Below are 22,653 nucleotides of genomic sequence, written 5' to 3' on the forward strand. Positions count from 1 at the left end.
GAGCACAATAGAGTAGTTCAAACATTAAATTCTAATTGCATTAGATCCCCCAACGACAACAAAGTAAAATGTATGCGCGTTAGCACAAGAAAACCCCATTTAGTTAAATTACCAACTTGCTTGATTCACTTCGGCTTTAACAAACTGCAAATTGGGAAAAAAAGGACACAAAGCATGCTGAAAAGCAAGCAACAATAGCCCGCGCAATAAGAAAAAGTAAAATAATACTACATCAACCTATACGGCAGGAAATAACAGCCATAATCGTACCGGGACCGGGAGGTATAATCGTTAAAACATGGTTTGTTCGATACTGGTGCTGCCAACGACGGCTTACCATTGATGATGGGTACCCCATCATGTCCTAACGGGCCTACATTTGTCTCTCCGACTCTTGCGGCAAAAATCTACCAGAGGAAACCATTTCAGACAAAAAAAAAAAAAAAAACAGGAAAACCTTCCCTCCGGAATGCATTCAACAGACAGCCACAGGGGTTCGAGAGGTCGAATGGTAAAATTTATATACCGACAGCTGATTGAATTGTTATGGCGTGCGGGGTTGTTCAGGAGAAACTTTCGCAGATACAACCATCCACCGAGGGTTTTCCTGCTTCGATGTTAAATTTACGGCTTAATATGGTACGCGGGCTATACACTGCCCTGCACGTTCGACTCCCGATAAGCTTTTGCACCGGAACCGAACGGGAATTTTGTTGTTTTGTTTTTCCTCTTCCGCTTTATTTTTTGTGAAGCGAATTTTATTTATGTTTCGTTTGCGGGTTTTCATATTTATACTTTATTGACGGAACGCTTTGGTGCAATTTTGTAGCCATTTTGTAACGGTGTCACTTTCGGTTTGGTCGATTCAGTTCACGATACATCACGTAAGGCTTTGGAATAGATATGGCAGCTGAGTGCTTTGGGGTTTTATTTGCGACCCTTTCGTTCGAAAACGACTGTTTGGAATTGTTCTTAAAGTGTGTGCAATTCATCGAGCGCTGTTTGTGTATTGTGCGGGTGTGTAATAAAAGCGAGTAAGCTAGCTTGCTATTGGTTTTAAATAACTATTGCGACAAAAACAGCTTCTAAATACTTGCATAAAAAGTAGGCTTGAAAGAGTTAGAATCAACCATTATTTATGTGCCTTTTTTAACTCCACGTCAATTTATGTTTCTAGAAATTTTACTTCCATCGTGTACGTACGCATCCGAAAGCATGCGTGTGACAACATTATTTGAATAGATTAGCAAAACAATGCCCGGTCTAACCTCGCTGGGTTGACACGCTTATCAGCCATCTGGTTGTTGACATTTTAATTTCTGTACATAAACAGACAAGGGTACAACATACTCCCAGCACGGAAGCCACATAAAAAGGCACCTCATGTAAGTGACAGTAGATCATAATGAAGTTGGAAATGCCAGATAAAGCGAGAGAGAGAGAGAGAGAGAGAGAGAGAGAGAGAAAACGCAAAAAAGAACAGTAACATAAACAGTAGATCCCTTCCATTACATTGATAATGGTTCCAAGTGTTCTTGTGACGAAGGTGGTAGAGATGCCTGACAATAGCGGCGAAGAACATTTGGATCGTTCGCTAGCTTAGCATCCTTAGCACAGAAACACACTGCGTACACCGGAATGGGCCATCGATTATTGTACGCATCGTTTGATCCGGATACGAGGGCGAGCATAAAAAAAAACCGTTCACGAAACCATGTTGAAAGGTCCATAAAAATTGTCCCCACCTTATCGAAGGATTCCACTCAATATGGCAGTCGATTTTATGGGGCTGCTTCCACTTCTTTCTAGCCCTCCGGAGAGGGGAAGACTGTCCCATTAGCCTCCCATAGCATGACGATACGATCATCCGGTAAGAATAAGAAAGAGGAAAAGAGAGCGTCGGAGTGAACCACAAAAAAAATATATTGCCTTGTGTGCACATTTCCCAACCGAGATAATCGATTTCTAATCGAACGGATCGTAAATCGCTGCTCGAACACTGATTATCGCACACGCAATCACTGTACAGTACATAAACATTTTGCCCTCGTTTTATTGGCTACAACAACAAGAAAAAATAGGTACAAAAAGTGAAATGGTGGCCGACTACAGCAAGGAGTCCACGGGGAAATCTAAAGCCTTTTCGTTTCGTTTACGAGAAGCTGCAATCGGAATGACTCGATCTGCTAATGTTTACACTCGCCCCGCTGGATAAATGGAGATGATGCATTTGGAGTTGGAGAAGGTTTTCTTTCCAATTGAACTACAAAATAGCGGTACGGTGAGAGTTTTATCCTGACCCTAATGATGCATTCAGAGATGGATTGTAGAGAGAGGTTCGCTGGTTGGTTGGATAAACATTTACCGACCATGTGCTGTAAATGGAACTCGTTAAAGATTGTTTTACTTTTATTCCGATGCAATGGTCGTAAGAAATCATGTGTTAATTAAATGTGTACTGATTACAGATTGAAATAAATTCAAGTAAATTATAGAGAAATGCAATGCACTGCATCCAACTGAAAATAGTTTTAAAGTAATACGTGCTCTTTCTACTAACACTACGCTCAGTGGCAGACTTAACCGAAAATTGGGGTCCTCTATTTCATTAAATCTAAGTTTGGTAAGTTTTCAATTTTTTCTACCCATGTGAAGCCATGTAATCGGATTTATAACTAACTTTCCTTGCACTTACTATTTTAATGATCGTTAGACATTGATCTGCAAATACTGCAGAGTAATTAAGGCGGAGGTATCGGTTTAATGTGCTCCATAAAAAGATGTGTGGCCCAAACAGTATGCGGAACGCCCCGATCGGATTACAAATGAGCGAGTTATCGCCGATTTTCAGCAAAAAACCGATATGCGGAACGCTCCGATCGGATAAAAAATGAGCGAGTTATCGTCGATTTTCCACGGACGTATGTGGTCCCAGAAACTCCCGGAAAATTTTAGCCAGCAGCATTCCCGTTGAAAATTGGTTATAACAAGCCCCTTTTTTATCCGACCGGAGCATTCCGCATACCGATAGATGCGTTTCTTGACCACGCATCGTTTTTGCCAACACTTCTCTCCGATTCCTCCACCTCCTGCCGAGTTATTCCACAAAAACCCTTTTTCGCAGTTTTTCCGCAATAGCTGGGAGGTAGGTGGAGTGATCGGGTTGGGATTTTCCAACTGGTCCAAAAACTCATCCAATGGTTTGCGGAACGTTGGACGATCGGAACAGGAATGACCGAGTTATCCTTGATTTTCCCGGGAGTTTTTGGCAAATCCCCCTTAGTTCCCTTTAACACTAAAAAACACGTTGTGGAACTCTTTTTAAAAGTTTTTTAGAGAAAGAAACAAAAATGACAATCTTCTTCTTGGCTTAACGACCTTCTAGGTTACGCTGGGGGGACGATTCTGGGTGGGATTTTAACCCCGGTCCGGCAGTATGAAGACCGGCGCCGTTGTCGCATGCACCACCGGGCCGCCCCTGACAAAATGGCAATGAATAACATAAATTTGAAAAATACACTTAAATGGTTCTATTTAAATGGAAAAATTTTCTTCATGACTGAAAGAATTTTTTTTATGTTACCTTTTTAAATTTCGATTTGCTACCTCCTCTCCTGTTACCTGTTATCAAATTTTGTTGAATCGAAATTTGCCTCTTTTTTTACTGATTTCCTACTAGGAGCGACTGGTAGTAACAGGAGAGCATGTATTAGATTATAAATAAATAAATAAAAAAAAATAATTTTGAAAAGGAAGTTTTAAAATTGGAATTAAAATTTTAGTTTGGAACCTGGAATTTATAATATTTTAAAGCAATAAATTCAATTTGGATTATTATTTATTTTTTTTAGTTATCAAAGTAAAGCCGATGATACTAAAATTTTGTTTATCACCAAACTAGATTAATTGTTATTATTTGGCACCGTATTCCCATCCCTACCTGTGCTGATTTTGTCCACATTTCTCAACGTAATTTTGTTTGCTAGTTGGCGGAGACGGGAGGGGTGCCACTAACAAACTGAACCGAGCTCCCTGTAGATCTGCTTAGACGAGGAAGTTCGTAGTGCTCTGGCGGTGATGGAAGACTGATGGGATTTTCCCATCTAAATCGAAAGGGGTTGTCTAGTCTGCGAGGCTTCCCCTTGCCAGGGAGGCCCCTGGCGAGCGCCAGCTCCGCCCATAAGTCCGCCTGCTCCACCCATCCGCCAGTGGTTAGAGTATCGTTTTGGACGCATTTTTCTTCAATTCAAACGCATTTTTTTGGAATGCATTTATTAAGAAAAATACTCAACGCTTTGCGTTAACACATTGTTTCCGCCCTACTGATACCAATAACATTTCTTTATCACCCATGGCCATTATGAATAAAATACACTTACTTTGCATGTATTTCTACAGCACGTTTCTATAATCTTTCCTACTTAAGATGATCCTGCACTCCACGATTCAAATTGAACGAAAATTTATTCGTTCGGCTTGTTATTCGCGGTTGGTAGTAGTGCAATGACCAACAAATACATAGAGTGGATTTAGCTGCAAATGAAAATACGCAAATGAAACAAAAAGAAGTCAGTTGATAAAAATGGCATTACCTGTACGTGATGCAACACTTGCTGTTGCATTAGCAGTACAGCATAATGCTAACCGCCTCGACCAAGAGAGCCAAAACATTATCGCTAGCACGTAACCCGGCTAAATCACTGCCAAGCTTCGTTCTGCCGTTCGTTCAGTCAGTTCGATGTAATACCATATCGATATGAGTAATGATGCCATTTATTTGCGCCATCATGTGGTAAACGAGCACGTTTCTACCTGGCTGCCGTGAACCATAAAAGTACCGTGTGTATGAACTAACCCCTGCGCCTGGAAGAAGGATCAGCTGCTATAAAATTTTGTTTCGATCGTTGCTTGCGTTGTGCGGGAGCAATCCTTCGGTGGACGGTTCGAGTCAGATGCTGCTTGAAATTGAGGCAGATAATGCACTAAGTACACGGTGCTTGCTGCAGATTTCTTCCATAAGCAAGGCGACGAAGTGAAGGATAACGATGAGATTATGGTGGTTAGTGTATGGGTGAGAAAAATTGCTTTAGCTTTAGCAGCTTTTGGGGTAAAGAAGATATTTTTTATTTCAAAGGCAACAAAAACGATGAGACCACATTTCAAAAAGCCAACACATCGGTTTTCATGTGAAGAAATGGGTAGTTTGTATCGTGCACATCTTTCCTGGAATTAAAACAATATTTTTCTCAAATTTTATTACAAATATCAAGACATTATTTAGCAATACAGGCCGTATTGCCGTCCCTCATGAATAAAAAAAAAATATCAAGACATTATTTGTTGATCGATCTGCACGGATTATGAAGACATTATCAATATTTCATTGATTTATTAAAAGTGCTCAATTTATCGTATTTATTTTTTTTATTTTTGTATGACAGCTCTACGCAACTTATCATGTTTATTCAAATGATTTTATGGTTAACGATTGTTCATTCAATGGCACTGTATTTAAAGCTGTAAAAACTTATTAAAACTGTTACGCAAAAGATTCGAGCAAAGAATTCAGAAGTAATCAGGGACATCCTGCACAGTAAACATCCTGATCCTATTTATGGCCACTTCGACTTTGACAGTATCTTCTCCACATTCACTCAAAAGTATTGTAGAACACTTCTAATCCAGCAGAAACTAACGAGGAAAACCGTACTTGAACACAACAGTCAATCGCTCAAGATGAGCAATTGACAGCGCTTGCGAAAAAGCCCTTTGTGGGATGATGTGCCCACCGATCCTCTTCAAAAACATTTCATTACAACATGACATTAGCAGTAACCAAAAGATGAGTTTTAAGCAAACAATCATTTGAAGTTATTGCCCATTGATTCAAAGGTATTAAAAACGGAGTGATAACAAAATACTATCATGAGGAAATTGCCCGGTAGTTGTCATGAGGAAGCTTTTACAAATGTGTTTGTAAAATACTTATTGATGTTAATCCGTTAAGTTATCTGTTGTAGCTTCATCTTCAAAGCTATTCAAAGGTAATTATAATGCGTATGCCTTCCGTAAATCATTGCTCCCACTCGTCTCGAACTCGAAATGCCTTTAGTAGCAGCATCAATACGCATATCCAAGGAACGATAAGAGTTCTTAGTCATTCAATCACAATATAGAAAGGAGCACATGGCTTGGACAAAAGAAACCTGTGACAGATGTATCAGATTGTGCCCTTTGAATGCTGCTAACGACACACTAATCACCAGCAAGTCAACTCAATTAAAGGTTTATTTATATCTGCTGAACGCTAGTTACTATTCATCTAGGTTATTTAGTAAAAGCGAGCAGAAGTCAGATTTATGGACAAGTGAGTGAAGCATAAGCCTCTTTTTATGTGTCTATAGCAATAACAGGGCGTATCTGAATTGAATTGAATGAGGGAAAATCCCTCGTACAAGTATGATGCTTGATAGGTAAAGGCATTAAATCCTTAGTGGTACGAAATACTTACCACATTTTCAAACTGATTTTAACTGCGCTTAAATATTAAACTTCGATAAAATATTAGTCCATTTATGTCATAAGATAGTAATTTTTCTAACATGTTTTAATCCAACCAAACGGGAACAATGCATAATCATAATTCCTGTATTTTCATAATATTCATAACTGTGTTTTTCGTAGGAATCGGTGTGCGATTATGTTGACATGCTCATGTTTACCTGCTGATACGTTACGTGGTTTCTCCGTTAGCTCCAGAAAAAAAAGCCTTTTGGCGTTACGTTTTTCAGCCACCCGATGAACTCCAGTTCATGAAACTAAGCTAATCGTAGAAATTGAATCCTTTGCCCCGGGCCGGTCATCAAATAACTCGCTTTTTTCATCTGTACACCATTTCAAGTGAGATTAGAATAATTTCATGATGATTTACAGGAATTTCTCCCGAGTAAAAACAATTCTCTCACTACGAGACAAATAAAAACATTACCCAAATTTACATTTATATATCCTCTCATAAAAACACATGTCGACTTTCTTTCTTCACAGAACGATGTCCCAGCCTGGAAACCAATCCCCTGGTCGGTCAACGGTTCGCCAACGAGATGCACGCAACGTGCCATTCCAATTTGCCTTCGTTGATATGATAATGCGTATTATCCTTCACCTCAGCCGGGATTATCCACAACGCACCGGTTTGGCCGTTGCCATCACCTTGCACGGATAGTGCCCGTAAGGGTGGCTGCCAATACGAATAACAACGACACGCACAAAAAAAAGTGTAATAAATCTTACAACGCAGAAGGCAGAAGAAAACATTCTAGCTCAAAAACACAGACAAGCAAGCACAACACATCATCCCATCCACGATGGAATCGGTGCTGACCCGTTTCAATCTCACGCTCGACAATATGACAACGTTAAGCTCCAACATACGGCAGGGGCTTATCGAGCAGTACAGCAACAACCGAAAGGTGGCCGACCCATGGTATCACATCCTGATCGTCATGTACGGTACCTTGATCGTTTTCGGTGCGACAGGCAACAGCTTGGTGGTGTTGGCCGTCGCCCGGAAACCACAGATGCGTACGGCTCGCAACATGTTCATCGTAAATTTGGCCGTTTCCGGTAGGTTTGCTACACATTCTTGTTTTTTTCGTGCGGATATTCGTACGGCAGGGATACATTCTTTTATTCCTTCTCTTTTACTGATGAGAATCTTAAACTTCGATTGCTACGACAGAAGCATACACATACGAAGGAAATTGCCTACATTTCCATTCGTAAATATGCAAATGATGCCGGAATGCTTTTCCGACCGGGTTTTTTCTTTCTGTAACGCTCGTTCTATTTGCAGTCACGATTGTGACAGATTTTGGGGTCGAGGAATGTAAAGAAGGTAGAGTTGATTCCAAGACGTTAAGCCACCGTATCGTACAGAATCGATGTGTAAGATTGGGCGGAAAACGACTTTACGTTAGCATTAGGTATATAGATGCTTAACTTCATTTCAACTTCATTTCATTGCTTTCTGTGCTTTAAAAGGGAGATATTTCCATCCGATGATGGAATTCTGCGACATGATGTTTGCTTTTGTAGTTTAAAATATTCCTATCATCTTGTTATACGTCAACTGGATTTTGGGATTTTGCATTAGCATGGTATAATTAGAAATGCTACGGTAATTTGACTCACATGATCAAAGTTCTGCAAAAAAAGGCGTTTTACTTACTGTATATGGAAGTTTTTACCCATATGGCCATCCTATTTAGTCCTATTTAGTCCTAAAATGGGAAATCTAATGGGATTTACACTCCCAAAACGTTCTAGGATTACCTCAAACAACCACTAGCGAAAAAGCTCTTGTATGTACTGCTTTTCCCTTCACAGATCTCCTACTGTGCCTAGTGACAATGCCACTGACACTGGTGGAAATTCTCACCAAATACTGGCCCATGGGTCGATTACCGTTTTTGTGCAAGTCCATCGGCACACTGCAGGCCACGAGCATCTTCGTGTCAACCATCTCCATCACCGCCATTGCATTAGATAGGTATCAAGTGAGTATAAGAACTCTTACGACTTGTAGTCAATCTGCCTTACACTCTATCCGAAATCTTGCAACCTCATTCTCAACCCAGGTAATTGTATATCCGACGCGTGATAGTCTCCAGCTGATGGGTGCCATCGCCATCCTTACCGGTATCTGGATCATCTCGATAGTGTTAGCCTCACCGATGTTCATCACTCGACAGCTGATCCACTACGACGTCAATCTACCCAGCCTTGGCATAGAGTATGTGTCGTACTGCATCGAAGACTGGCCGATTGCGTACGGCCGCGTGTACTATTCGGCCTTCACCCTGTGCGTGCAGTACGTGCTGCCTATTCTGATAGTTTCGGTGGCGTATCTTCGGATCTACTTAAAGCTGAAGCACCGATTAGTGGTCGGCACAGCATCCAGCACGAGCGGGAAGTCTGGTGAAGCGAAACCGGTCCGCGAGCGCGAACGTGGCCGACGGATGCAACGCACCAACTATCTGCTGATCAGCATCGCGTTGATCTTTGGCGTTTCGTGGCTTCCGCTAAACCTTTTCAACCTGTTCGCCGATCTGTACGTGCATTCCATCACCCAAGACATCATGGTGGCGTACGCGATCTGTCATATGGCCGGCATGAGTTCGGCCTGCTCGAACCCGCTACTGTACGGCTGGTTGAATGACAATTTTCGGAAAGAGTTCAACGAGCTACTCTGCCGGACGTCGTCGGGCGGCCCGATCGGATCGGGCGGTCACTCGAACGGAAGCCGAGCGAACGGAGCAGCTGCCACGGCCGGCCGAACGCGAGGTGCTCGAACTGCGACCTGTGACGGTGCGCCAGACAACCGAACGCTTCCGGAACTAACGCAGGTGCGCGACCGACATGCGGCAGCAATGCTGCACGAATCGGGCATCACCGAGAACGGTGACCATACTGAGCTGACCGAGCTGATGTCCTGATCCTGACTCCCGACACTGACCGCCGATGGGCAGTAGTAGCGGGGCCCGTAGCGCCCGCGGAGGTTTGCCAATCCTACTAATCCCACGCTTAATGCGCTTTGCCTTCTTTCCTGTTTCATGCTCACCTCCTTTCACTCGCTCTTGTGCTCATGTGTCAGCTGCTTTCGGTGTTGCTCGTCAATCGATTTAGGACAGCGACATAAATTTGCATTGCTTTTGCTATAATGAACTTGTTTTTTGTTTTAAATTTCCTGTATATGTTATTTCCTACGTTACTTTACTCTTGAATTTTTTTCAACAATTTCATGTAAGGTTGGGGAAAAATAAATCCACAATTTTTTATTAAATATCTGTTGTCCAGTTCTGGACGTTTCTAGTTAACCGCAAACTTTAAACGACCCACTTGTAGACAGTAGAGATCTGTATTTAGTGTTATGTCGTACGGAAGCAACTCATAACAAACGAATTCCGTTGACTCCAACCAAACCAAAATTTTCCTTTCAAGTATCAAATGTCAGCGTAACAACAAGCAAAACTTTTTGATTTCTACTTTTAGAGATCAAATCAATTTTTTTATGTCTGTGATTATTACAGTAATTGAACGATAACATTTACGGATATTTTTACCCAACTTTACACATTTTCCTCCAATCAATCTACTTCTTTTACGTAGATTTAGCTATTCGTAATAGCTGAATTTTTAAAATATTGCTACGAAAGCATATACTAAAATATTTCATGTTTATTATTGAAATGAAACTTGTTCATCTTTTCTTAACGTTGAGCTACAAATTTGATCTCTCATGTAAATTACATTATCGAAATGGCTTTAAGGTGTGTTCAATATGCTTCTTTTCATTTTCGTATCATTTCTGCTGTTGTCGTTAGAACGACCGGACCGTACCATTTTGCACCTTTAACAAAATCAATTATGGAAATTTGCTTCCCAAAGGAATGCTCTGCATTTGTACATCATTTCCACATGCAACATGTAACGACGTCAGCTATAAATCAGAATAGAAAATGAGCTATCGGTGTCTCTTCTGATAAATTTATTGCTTTTCCAGTGATGAATACATCCTATGCTAAACTGACGACCTACCTGGAAACTGTCCATGAATCTTTATTTAAAATTGAACGCAAATCTTTGAAAAGAATTGAATGGCAATTTTCGTGAAATTCAATGCATCATACAGGTAGATTAAACATTCTCTGATAATCTTATGATTTGGCTCAAATATAGAACAGATTTTACATTGTTTGAGATTTTTAGGTAAAGGGTCACAGGCAGCTTATTTTATGCAAAGCTTATTTATTTCAATTTTGTACATTTGAGTGAGCCGGTTACGCGAAGATATGCTATTCTCTGCTATTTTTGAACTATTTCCTTCATTAACCTATTCAATAAAACGGCTGGCCTATACTTAAAGCACCAACTGCTCGTATACGCTGTTGATTTAATCTATATGCCGTATGACTGCATAGATCAACGACTACCGTTTTAACCTGTGAAATTTATTTCCTCCCTTTTTTCTCGCCCCTTAACCAGCATCCTCCGAGCCATTGGATCAATCAATCCGAAGTACTAACAGACAACGACGAGGAGCAACAGAAGCTATGCGAATCGAACGAAAACCAAGAGCAGGAACGGCTCTGTTCCGGAGCGAATGAATGCTGAAGCAAAAGCGCCTAACGTTATGCAGCCCGCATGTCGCCTGCCTTGCTAATCAACGGTCCCATTCAAACGTGCCTGCCGTTGCACAAGTTGCTGTAGCAGCACAAGTAGAGCTGACTCGAGGTACCTACCATTTCCGTTCGCTACCACTTCGCACTGGAGAAAATTTTGAGCCCTACGATGAGTTTCGATGCTAATCAATCGGCCCACCACGTTACGGACACACACACACACACGCGCATGTCACAACAACAACACTCGCTGATTGATTCCAGCGAAACGCATCGCTCCACGGCCAAGCGGTTAGCTGTGGGAACCAGGCTGTACCAAACAGCTGCTCTACTTGTTGCTGCGTCGTTGCAGTTGTCAGCAGTCGTCAGCACGAATGCACATCACATTTCATCAACATGGTTGTCATCTTGCCTGCCAACACTACACAGAACAGCATAAATTGCTCTTTGAACTTTATTGACTTTTTGAAGCCATTCGGTATATGTGTGTGTGTGCTCTACCCAACTGTGAGGAAGTGACTAAAACTTTTGTACATATAGCGATTAGAAGTCGAACGTGATATCACGATAGTGAAGTACGAGGTAAGGCCACGCGCGCCCAACAGATGCATACCATAGGTTCAGCGAAAATCGGGTCATAGATCATTAGGGTCGGCTGAGCGAAACGTTTGTACAGTGTAGCCAATGTAAAATGTGCGTTACGCGAAGTTTGTACTTCCAACTTCCTACCTATCTGCAAGATGGAGGACAGGGTTAGGGATATAAATAGGGATGAAGTATTTTGCAAGTTTAAGGCTTATAGTTCCCGCCCGGTTGCCAATGGAGAATGTTTCAAAATATAGATATTTCGAGAATTTCGTTCCGGATTCATTTTAACAATCTAAACACCTAACCCGGCTCAGTTTGCTTCTGCTAATGTGATCCAGCATGATGACATCATCTTGTGACACAATAACCTTTTTTCTGCGGAAAAGCTTGAAACATACTAAGCGGGTAAGTATTTGCTAGTTCCTGCAGTATCTGCGAACGCGGGACTCACGCTCGTCCCGCTTACTGTTGCTTGGCTACGATGCTGATTGTGTAATTGACAGTAGCCTGCAGACAGTACACCCTCAATTATTTCCATGCTAACGAGCAGCTCTGGCTCCAGCAAATTGATTGATATTGTTGATATCCAGCTGTCGGCAGCTAGGCATGGCTGTTGCTTGTGAGGCTACATCCACCTATCGCAGCAAAGAATTCGAGCGAATCGGAAGTGGTTCAGTTGCGCGGAAGATGACAACAATAATCGTTTACAGACCTCGATTGTGGTTTGAGGAAAATTTTTGTTTGATTTGCTGAACCGTTTGACTCCAGCCTACCGCAGATGGAGGGACGAGTTGATGAACGGGTACGGTTTTATGGAAAACCAATATGCAAAACTATTAGTTTGTGTACCATCCCACAGGAGTGGGCTACATCATGATCCCTCCCGTTTCCCATTTTGTATGGCTTTTTCATTCTAGGCTCGATGTACGTGGATGGTATTTTGCCAGAAAAGACTTTCATTTGCCTGTCAAAAACACTGCCTTTGTGAATTGCGCGTTGGTGATGGTAGTTTAATCATAGAAATTGCAAGATTCGAAGAATATGCTGCACACACTCATTCCACCGGTGGCAGATTAGCTTAGTAACGAAGTTGAAAATTATTAATTTTGAGCAATCAAGCGTTAAAGCTAATAATTGTAATTTGAAGGGTTGTTTGACATAGCTTTTGTTTTTGCAATTGTACGCTTTGAATTGTGGTATTAGAAATAATATTGGTTCAGTGGTCCAATGTTCCGTTTTATTGTAAAGATCAAATATGTTTTAACCAGTCACATGCAGCTCTGAACACTAATTGAATGTTGATCCTAGTTCGTACTTCAGTTTGGGTTGTGATGTTTAGTTTTACAAAGAAAATGTAAACTTTATTCAATTGATTAAACATTCCTGGTAAATTTCAAATTATTTCTAATCAATGATCAATATCAAAACAGTATTTCTTCATATGCGCTTTCATATGTTTTTGGTTGCGTAAAAAATGATGCAGTTTAATGACTGAAAACTGTAAAATTGAACGTAGATGATCGTCTCTTTAATATTAATTACTGCATAAGTTGATTGATATGCGCGAGAGATGTATCAACAACTTTTTCTCAGTATGCCTATCGATGATCTTTCCAATTCTGTACGACTATGTTTCATCTCCTGTTCGTTGATCGGAGCATTTGTGGCTTCGATCTTCACAAAGCAGGACCTCATATTGAACGATCGATGTTTAGAAAGCCAGTTCTTGATTGACCATATCCGCTTGATGCTGTACAGACAAAGAAGGATATCAAGTCCTCAAATCCTATGCTTCCTCGGTTATGTTCGTAGAGCAACAAATAGTGAGTACATTTGGTATTAAAAGAAAATTCATCAATTTTTGCTTTATACAGCTTTTGTATAATTTACGATACGGAGCAAGCCGTCATGCTTAAAATAAATAAATAGATTTTGTTTAATCAACGTTGACTTTAGCAAGCGATGATCATAATTGAACATGTAGCTTTGTAAGCAGTGACCACACAAGCTTGTTTATCAGACCAGTAACAAGCTCTCGCTAGGCGACCGGCCTCTAGCTCGCGCCATCCATCGAATTGCTTACTTTACTTGCTGATACCAGCTAGTTGGATAGTCAGCTCTCACTACGAACACACTCATAAATTTCAACTTCTTTGCAACGGTATGGCTATAAATTACTTAGTTACGCAAAAAAACTACATCAACCTCTTCTTGGTTTCCATGTTTACCAGACGCCAGCCCTTAAACGATTCGTATAGATTGACCGACAGGCAGATATATTTCGTCCCCCAACACAATAGCGAGCAACGTTCGTTAGAACCAATATTACCGCGATTTGGGCAACGAACCGAAACATTGCCCTGGTAACGAACGGGCACTATCATGCTAAACTCGTTCACAGCAACCAAGAGCACGGTAATTGGGAAGGAAGTGTTACCACCAACTAAACCGGTCCATCCGGTAACGGACGAGCAGCTTCACTTTCTCGTGTTATCAAAATGTAGGTCAAGGAGATGGGTTGAACTACCCTTGTGAAGTAGGGAACACCGAACCGGAAGTTGGGTGATCGATCGGGTGATTCACTGAATGGATCGGTTTCCGATTTGTGGCGCATATTTTGTCGTTGGGTTTTAAAAAAGCTCTTAGAAAAGACGTATCTAATTATAATTAATATTCATTAGTTATAGTGAATGATATTAGAAGAGACATGCCGGAGTGGTGAATTAATGAGCAATTTCCTTACATTATCTATTTTATCAATGTTTCAAAAAGATATGATTATGCTTTTGTGTGGAATGTTGGGCGTGCCTCAGCAATTATTGCTATAATTCGCATTGGAACTTATTTTCCCCCATCGGAATGATGGAACCTGACAAAATGGAGCTGATTAATTGAGATATAAATTAACAGTCTTTCAGATCGTACTTTTTAAAAGATTAAAACATCCAGCCGATGATAAAACCAAATTATCCAAACTGAACACCCTTGCCATACCTTATTAATACTCTTTCGTTTTACTGTGCTGATGTGAATATATTATTTGCATCGATCAGTTGCCTGCTTTCATCATAAATGCATTCTACATTCCGCAAATTATCGCAACTTTTTTTGTTGTTGTGACAACTTGTTGAAACCTTTTCAAGTGCAACATATGATTGACATTTGCAAACAGACTGCAGACGAGGATTAAAATAGTTTCCACTTATGATTCATAGTGAACTGGTACCATCAACCTTCCACCAAAAAAACGGGCTCTCGGTCGGTATGCTTCATGTGGTAATGTAAACAAAATTCCTTATCGCACCATTTCCTCCATCCGTAGCACCGTGTCAAGTTTTCACGCAGCCATATGGCGTCATAAGCTGGCCCGGATTACGGACAGATTGATTGATAAACGAGTACGGGTGTGGGTACCATAAAATGGGAAATTCATTTACCGGTTCGATCAGCAAACTTAGCCAGACTCGATAGCCGTAGGACACTTAACGTATGCAACGTTTGACAACCTGTGGAAAACTAATGACTAACCTTTGCACCGTACTTCACTCGAGTGGAGATAACTTTTCCTACCATGCACGTGTGCTTTGGAGCCGAAGCGTTCTAACGCATCGCAGTTAATTGATTTTATCGATAAGGTTGGAGTTTCAATTTTTTCGCCCCCCCAGCGCTAGGTGTGCTACCGTCCCCGGTCGTCTTACTGAGTCACAACCAACAAAACACCGGAATGGGAAGGTTTCATTTATGGCATGGCAATTTGTTTTACGACTTCGCAGTACAATCGGTTCGCAAGAATAAATGGAACAACGGTAACAGCGATATAAACTTCTGGCTCTGGAACGCAGATTGTTGTGGTGTAGCCCCGGACGGTCCCAAATCCAAAGGACACCGCCCATCGACAACCGTGGAGACAAACAAAATGAACGCCGCAATCGCGCACGACAGTACACGTGCTGGTGAATGGGTGCGGGTTTATCCTTTTCAATTGCTTCACTGCTCACCGTGTAATGGCCATTTTGGTGGTGGTAAAATTTTCATTTACGAAGGTACTTTTCCCATCGATGGGTAACAGTATTGACACGGTATGGAATTGAATTTTTCAATGTCTTCATGTGCTGTTGAGTAGTCAAGTTAATCCATACGGGGTTGGTGTTTATTGGTTGCAGAAAAGAAGGGGAAATTGTTTTCGTGTATTAAAACGGGCAATATCCCTTTGCCAATTGGATTCATTTTGTTATACCACATTGGTCAGTCCTGTGTAATAAAGTGTGAGAGTACATCGTCCATGGATTTTTATTACGCATTAAGGTAAAATAAGGTTGGAGGTCGTAATTGGTTTAGTATTTGTTGATTTTTAAAACAAAAAATGCTTGTATTTCGCCATTGCTTGAGGTGAGATAATTTTATACAAAAATAAATGTTCCACCCTCATACTTGGTCTCACTATCGATGTTGTTTTGAAGGCTCCCAGCTAAGTAAAGTAATCAATTCATTTACTTATAAAGTGTACATATGCATAAGAAGAAAAGCAAGCAATCGCTCTAAACGAGGTTATGCTTAGTTATAAGGGTGATACATATTTATCGCAAATTTCATGCTAATCTGTCAACAAATGGCACAAATCGTCTCATAGGAATGCAAATGAAACGCATTTGCCTTATGGAATGGTAACATGGTTTACTATAGCTACGTATACGGTTTTTGCACGTTTTAATTCCTTCGGCCCTCCATCAGGGTTTCCCCTGACTTCGGTTTGGGTTTGTAAACATGGTGCTGTGGGAATATTATGTTAATACAACGTACAAATGGTGTTTCTTCGGTTTGGTTCTCACAGCTCCACTCAGTTAATTGCAAACGAAACTACTAAACTTATTCTCCTGGCTCTAGGATACTCAAGTATTTTCGCTTAAATACAAAATAAGGATATATGTAGAATACCCTTATTGTTTTTTTTAATTGGGAAATAAATTCTTAACATAACGACCTCCTAGGTTCCTGTCCATTGTTCATGCTTATTGAAACCACGTAGTTGGGTAGTCAGACATCAATTTGGTGTTAAGGGCCGGGTGGTATTCGAAAAATATTTCCGCTGTGTGAAAACCGGCGCCGCTGTCGCTTCCATGACCGATTTGAGTAACGCAAGTGAAATAGGATTAAAGTAAAGATAAAAAGTAAATTCTCTTACGCCTTCATTACTTTAAAAAAACTACTACATCGTTGCTGTCGGGTTAAAACTCATAAGTAAGAGGAAATTGCTACTAAAAACACCTGTAAACACCCAGTCGAGAGCAATCTCGACAGTACGGCATGGACCAGTTCCTTCTCCCGAGACCCATAAGTAACTGTAGGAGCACCAAACACACTGACAGAATGTTCAGCAAAATATTCCACATATTTCGGAGGATCCTTTTTTGAAAACCTTCAAAGCAGCTACTACCGGGTCTTCACTACGTATTGGCACGTTCCGTAATAAGAGAAGCAATATTCGAAACTGCTTACTGGGGCGCTTTACAAATTTTTATTGACGCGTTAAACAACGCGTTTCTTAATAATGAAGATAACCAACGGGGATTTTCTAAAAACTCCCGGAAAATTTCGTAGCAACATTCCCGTGGAAAATCAGCGACAATTCACTCAATTTTGGTCCAAACCAATCGTTCAGTATACCGTTATATGCGTCTTTGAGGAAAAACTGTGAAAACAGTTTTTCTGCAGTAACTCAGCATGGGTTGGAAAGATCGGATTAAAATGTTGCACAAACAGATGCGTGGCTCCAAGACGCATTTAACGAAATGCCGAACGACCTAATCGGACCAGAAATTCGCGAGTTATTGCCGATATTCCACGAGAATGCTATTGTTTTTCATTATAACGTTGCGGTAAAAGGAAGGAGCGGGTTAATTTATTAAACAGAAAGGTGGACAGCTCTAAGATGCATCTAACGATATGCTTTTCATCTTGATCGGTCCAGGAATGGCCGAGTTATCGCCAATTTTCCACGTGAATGTTTTGAGTTTTCCGGAAAACCTGGGCCTGGGAGAGGATGAATCGTGTTGGGTCGTTCTACAAAAATGTGCGTTGCCCAAAGACACATCCAACGGTATGACGTACGCCAGGATCAAACCAGGAATGGGCGAGTTATCGCCGATTTTCCACGGGACTGTTTTGGTTTTTTTTAGAAAAACTGGGTCGGGGAGCGGAGAGATCGATTTGGGGTGTTCTACAAAAAGTTGTGCGACCCAAAGACGCATCCAACGGTATGCCGTACGTCCCGATCGAACCAGAAATGGCCAAGTTATCGCCGATTTTCCACGGGAATGTTTTGGTTTTTCCGCAATAACTGGGCCGGGGAAAGGAGGGATCGTGTTGAGATGTTCTACAAAAATTTGCGCGACTCTAAGACGCACCCAACGATATGCCGTACGCCAGGATCGAACCAGGAATGACCGAGTTATCGCCGATTTTCCACGGGAATGTTTTGGTTTTTCTGGAAAAACTGGGTCGGGGAGCGGAGAGATCGATTTGGGGCGTTCTACAAAAATTTGCGCGACTCTAAGACGCACCCAACGATATGCCGTACGCCAGGATCGAACCAGGAATGGCCGAGTTATCACGGATTTTCCACGGGAATGTTTTGGTTTTTCTGGAAAAACTGGGTCAAGGAGCGGATGGATCGAGTTGAGGTGTTCTACAAAAATGTGTGCGACCCAAAGACGCACCCAACGGTATGCCGGAACTCCCGATCGAATCAGGAATGGCCGAGTTATCGCCGATTTTCCTCGAGAATGGTTTGGTTTTTCCGGAATAACTGGGTGGGGGGAGGAAGGATATAGTTGTGGTTTTGAGTGAAATTTTCGAGCATAAGCGACTGCTAGTAACAGGAGAGCATGCATTCGAGGAGGTAGCTGGTATCGGCCAAAATTTTCCAAATTCAAACTTAAAATCCAAAATCGGTATTAAAATCCCGATGCAAAATTAAAAGTTGAATTCCAAACGTAAAATTTCCAACCCAAATTTAAAACTGACTTTGGATTTTAAAACTGATTTTGGAAATTTTTGGCCGACACGAGCTACCTCCTCGGATTCATGCTCTCCTGTTACTACCAGTCGCTCCTGGTGGCAGATTTTCAGCCAAAATCTACCAAATTTCGATACGGCAAAATTCTACCAGGAGTAACAGGAGAGCATGAATCCGAGGAGGTATCAAATGGAAATTTTAAAAACCGGTTGAAAAATAATTTCTTTCCGTCATGACAAATATTTTTCCATTCGATTTTAAATTTGTCTTTCAATTTTAAGAGTTTTATTCTCATTTTTGTTTCTTTCTTTAAATATCGTTTAAAAAGACCTCCAAAACTTGATTTTTGGAAATTTAAGGCAACTAACGGGGATTTTCGAGATTCTTTCGGGAAATTCGGTCAGCAGCATTCCCGTGGAAAATCGGTGATTACTCAGTCATTCCTGGTCCGATCTTGGTGCCCGGCATACCTTTGGGTGCGTCTTAGAGCCGCGCATATATTTGTAGAACACCTCAATCCAATTCCTCCTTTCCCTCACTCGGTTATTGCGGAAAAACCAAAACATTCCCGTGAAAAATCGGCGATAACTCGGCCATTCCAGGTAAGATCGGGAGCTCCGGCATACCGTTAGATGCGTCGTAGAGTCGCGCACATTTTTGTAGAATACCTCAACCCGATTCTTTCTCCCCTTCAAACGGTTATTGCTATACAACCGGACAAAGGGGCCATGTCACGACAATTTCGTAGAAGAAAATGTATTCCAAACAATGAGAATGCTAGAAATTGCTGTCATTAGTTTTTTGAAATACGACCAGGCTGTCAATAGAATAAAAAGGTAAATGTTTAAGTGCATCCCGGCGTGTGAATGCACCTTGGAGTATGTGAGCACAAAGGTAGGTTCTACCGAGCCTTGACTAGTAAACAAACAGATAAATAAATAAATAAACAATAAATTCATACATCGTTGCTGTATTGTAGTGTGTTGTTGTTGGGATAATGGTAGACAAAAGTTCATATACGAGACGTTATATCATAAAGCTACCTAAAGAACATTTGGTGTCACTTTAGTTTGCAAACCACTGGTCTGGACCTGTATGTATCACTCATTATTTGGCATGAGTTATGGACACGGAACGAAAAATGTATCAAATTAGGGTTCGTTTTGGGCAATAACTCGCTTAAATGCGACAAACAGAACGACGGTGTGTTTACGTGCAGCAAACAGCTGAACCCAAAATGAAATATAGGACCGAACGCACACCTGACCAGGTATATTAGGCCAAATTCAACACACACACACACCCGCCCAGGTGGTTTGACTCCATTAGCGATAACGGTCAACGGTACCCAGGGCCCGTGCGTTCGTCTATTCTAAGTTGTTGGGGGGTTTGTTTTTTGTTTTTTTCTATGATTTCCATTTTTCGTCAGTTCCTCTCGTTTGTAGCGTGCCCGAGAGCCTGACGGTATAACATTATTAAATGCGCCCCACCGGATCGGAATCGTTCATTTGCTTCCATTAGTGAGCGACACAGATATTAGACGCAAACGCAAACATACAAACACACGCATACGCACCGTGGAAATTTGGCCATCCATTTCGGCCTGTACAAGCGCTGGTCCTGAATGCCCCAATCTGTACTCGAGAGTGAACGTTAATTAGTGAGAAAGTAAGCAAACAGTGAGTGGTGCGCGAGTGTTTCGAATCAATTTGGTGACCCAGAAAGGAACGAAAACAATACAAAAAACATCAACTGCAATAGCAACCAACAACATCAACCAAAAACAAAACAAAACACCGGCTGCCCAATGGCAATGCCAAGATGGTGACGTGTCCGGTTCGGGGTGGATTTTTACATGGTCGTTTCGATCGGATGATGTTTCGGTTCGGTGCGTTCCAGTTGTTCCAGCTTCGTTTTGGGGCTTTCCGATTCCTGCCGGAGTCTGGGTGGGTGAACCCTGAAAGTGTCCACGGCAAGTGGCCACGAGGGTTGCGGTCTCCAAGTGCTTTCTCTGACCGGCGACAATGGCCATTTGCGTTACCTGGTGCTCGTGCGGGAGCGGGCAATTGTCTTGGGAGGGTTGCGTGCGACGGACGGTACAAAGGAACTGGCTGTGTGGGTACCAAACGACCGAAGACAGATCTCTCAGGGGAGACGCAAATTTGAGGCAAATGGCGCACAAAGTGTGAATGTTAATTTCGCTTTCGTGCGGTGAGAGGGAAATCTTGACCGACGTCTGCAACGGTGAGAGTGATGGACGTAAGGGCGACGCAAGGGTAATGTTGTTTCAGAAGGGAAAGGAGGGAATTGAGAAATGAAAAGAGAACGCTAAATGCAAACACAAACTAAGCAGAAAAAAAAAACACCGAAAGAGAAAAAAAATTAACGACGCTCCCAGCGGTCGGACAATTGTGAGTTTCCAATTGTGTGGTTTTTATTGGATTCGGCTTAAGATGTTTAGCGGCTGTCCTGCTGGGATCGCTGGGCAATTCGCTGGAAAGCGCACTTACAGCGGCAACAGGTCCAAAAACCCACCGAGCTAATAGGAGACCACCACCAACCTTACTCGCGTAAAAAACGGTGACGATAATGAAGATGATGGTGATGATCAACAGTACGCAGCAGGAAGCTACAGGAACAGACCCCAAAACGAGAGCGCACACGACATGATCGCAACATGAAAAGAATCGAAAGAAAGTATGCTCTTGAAGAGTGCAAGGCTGCGTCTGTGATCCGATCGAATGACAGCGATACAAACGCCACAAACGAGCAGACTGTCATAAACGGCACAAAGTGATTGTACAAGTGATCTTGTGCTCGTGGGGTTTCGAACAAAAAAAAGAAGTACACCGGTGGAACTTATTAAGTGTGTGATTATGATACAAACTCTTCCCCAAAAAGGGAAGCCTCGTACTTTGCGAGACACAATGAGAAAGTGATTCAAATTACCTTTTTTTTTTTTGGTTGCTTTTTGTCGTTCCCAAAAAAGTCGAAGACGAAATCTGACGAGAAAATGTAACAAAAGGGGAAGGATTTCTCGTTGAATGATCACGTACACGTGATAAGCGGTGTGAGGATCGTTTTGAACAACGCTCAAAAGGTTTTCGATTTCCGTGCATGTATAGTTGGAGTCTGAGGGGTTTTTTTTTCTGTTGTACCGGTAAACCGGTCGCAGACATGCCATCGTCAGTTGATCGGATGATCTTGCCCAGAAGATCAGCGGGATAAAGATGTTCAGTGTGAGAGTCGGCTTCTACAGTGTGGTACGCCTCACAGTTGTCCTCATACCCGGAACGTCTGTACGCGTAGGCATTGTGGTTGTTACGCTTTTCCTTTTCAATGGGCCCTCTCATGCGCACATAACCAGAACGAGTCTGATTGATGATCGACTAACGTGTCATGCCACACCAATGCTCGCTAGCAGAGTGCAACGAACTGGGTGGACGTTTTCTCTAAAGGAATTTTCTTACATAGCATCTTTGTTAAGAACCAACATCCAACTTCTTGGTTTCATTCCATTTATGGTATGAAATATGGTTAGAAATATTGATAAACTTACCGCAAGATCAAACAAAATTACAGCATTTCAACTGTTGATTCAATGGCTTGTTAATTAGAGCGATCGTAAAGGGAGCTTAGGTTGCTGATTTCAAAATGAACAGTAGCTTGTTCGCCGAAAACTTTTTCTTTAAAATCTTGAACTTTTCATATGCTGATGTGAAAAAGTAATAACAAAGTTTATTGATTTTATTTTCATAAGAAGGACAAAGTTTGAATCTAATCCGAGTTCTAGGTTTATCGAATAAGAGTCTAAATTTCTAGTAAAACATGGCATAACAAAACTAAATCAATCTGTGTAATATTGAA

General features: G+C 41.5%; 6 protein-coding genes across 7 annotated transcripts in view; 2 read left to right on the top strand and 4 right to left on the bottom strand.

The window, feature by feature from the left end:
* The window catches only part of LOC126558142 (uncharacterized), a 459,948-nt gene that overhangs the window by 274,678 nt on the left and 162,617 nt on the right, over window positions 1-22,653 (bottom strand). The gene's annotated exons all lie outside the window — the stretch shown is intronic.
* Window positions 1-22,653, bottom strand: part of LOC126558359 (lachesin-like) — a 346,936-nt gene that overhangs the window by 234,461 nt on the left and 89,822 nt on the right. The gene's annotated exons all lie outside the window — the stretch shown is intronic.
* LOC126556783 (protein dispatched) overlaps window positions 1-22,653 on the top strand; it is a 383,943-nt gene that overhangs the window by 115,071 nt on the left and 246,219 nt on the right. The window lies entirely within an intron of this gene.
* LOC126557230 (band 4.1-like protein 5) overlaps window positions 2,556-22,653 on the bottom strand; it is a 252,065-nt gene continuing 231,967 nt past the window's right edge. For both annotated transcript variants that reach the window (XM_050212935.1, XM_050212937.1), the window contains one exon: window positions 2,556-2,566. The gene's annotated coding sequence lies outside the window, so the exon portion shown is untranslated. The remainder of the gene's footprint in view (window positions 2,567-22,653) is intronic.
* LOC126558092 (neuropeptide F receptor) lies at window positions 7,356-9,552 on the top strand. Its single transcript, XM_050214039.1, has 3 exons — window positions 7,356-7,626; window positions 8,389-8,558; window positions 8,640-9,552. The coding sequence occupies exons 1-3, from the start codon at window positions 7,368-7,370 to the stop codon at window positions 9,495-9,497; spliced, it is 1,287 nt and encodes a 428-aa protein (XP_050069996.1). The 5' UTR covers window positions 7,356-7,367; the 3' UTR covers window positions 9,498-9,552.
* The window catches only part of LOC126565588 (transmembrane protease serine 9-like), a 307,009-nt gene continuing 306,545 nt past the window's right edge, over window positions 22,190-22,653 (bottom strand). The window contains exon 10 of the mRNA XM_050222783.1: window positions 22,190-22,199. The gene's annotated coding sequence lies outside the window, so the exon portion shown is untranslated. The remainder of the gene's footprint in view (window positions 22,200-22,653) is intronic.

This window comes from Anopheles maculipalpis, chromosome 2RL, assembly GCF_943734695.1.
Source record: "Anopheles maculipalpis chromosome 2RL, idAnoMacuDA_375_x, whole genome shotgun sequence".
Classification (NCBI taxonomy): Eukaryota; Metazoa; Arthropoda; class Insecta; order Diptera; family Culicidae; genus Anopheles; species Anopheles maculipalpis.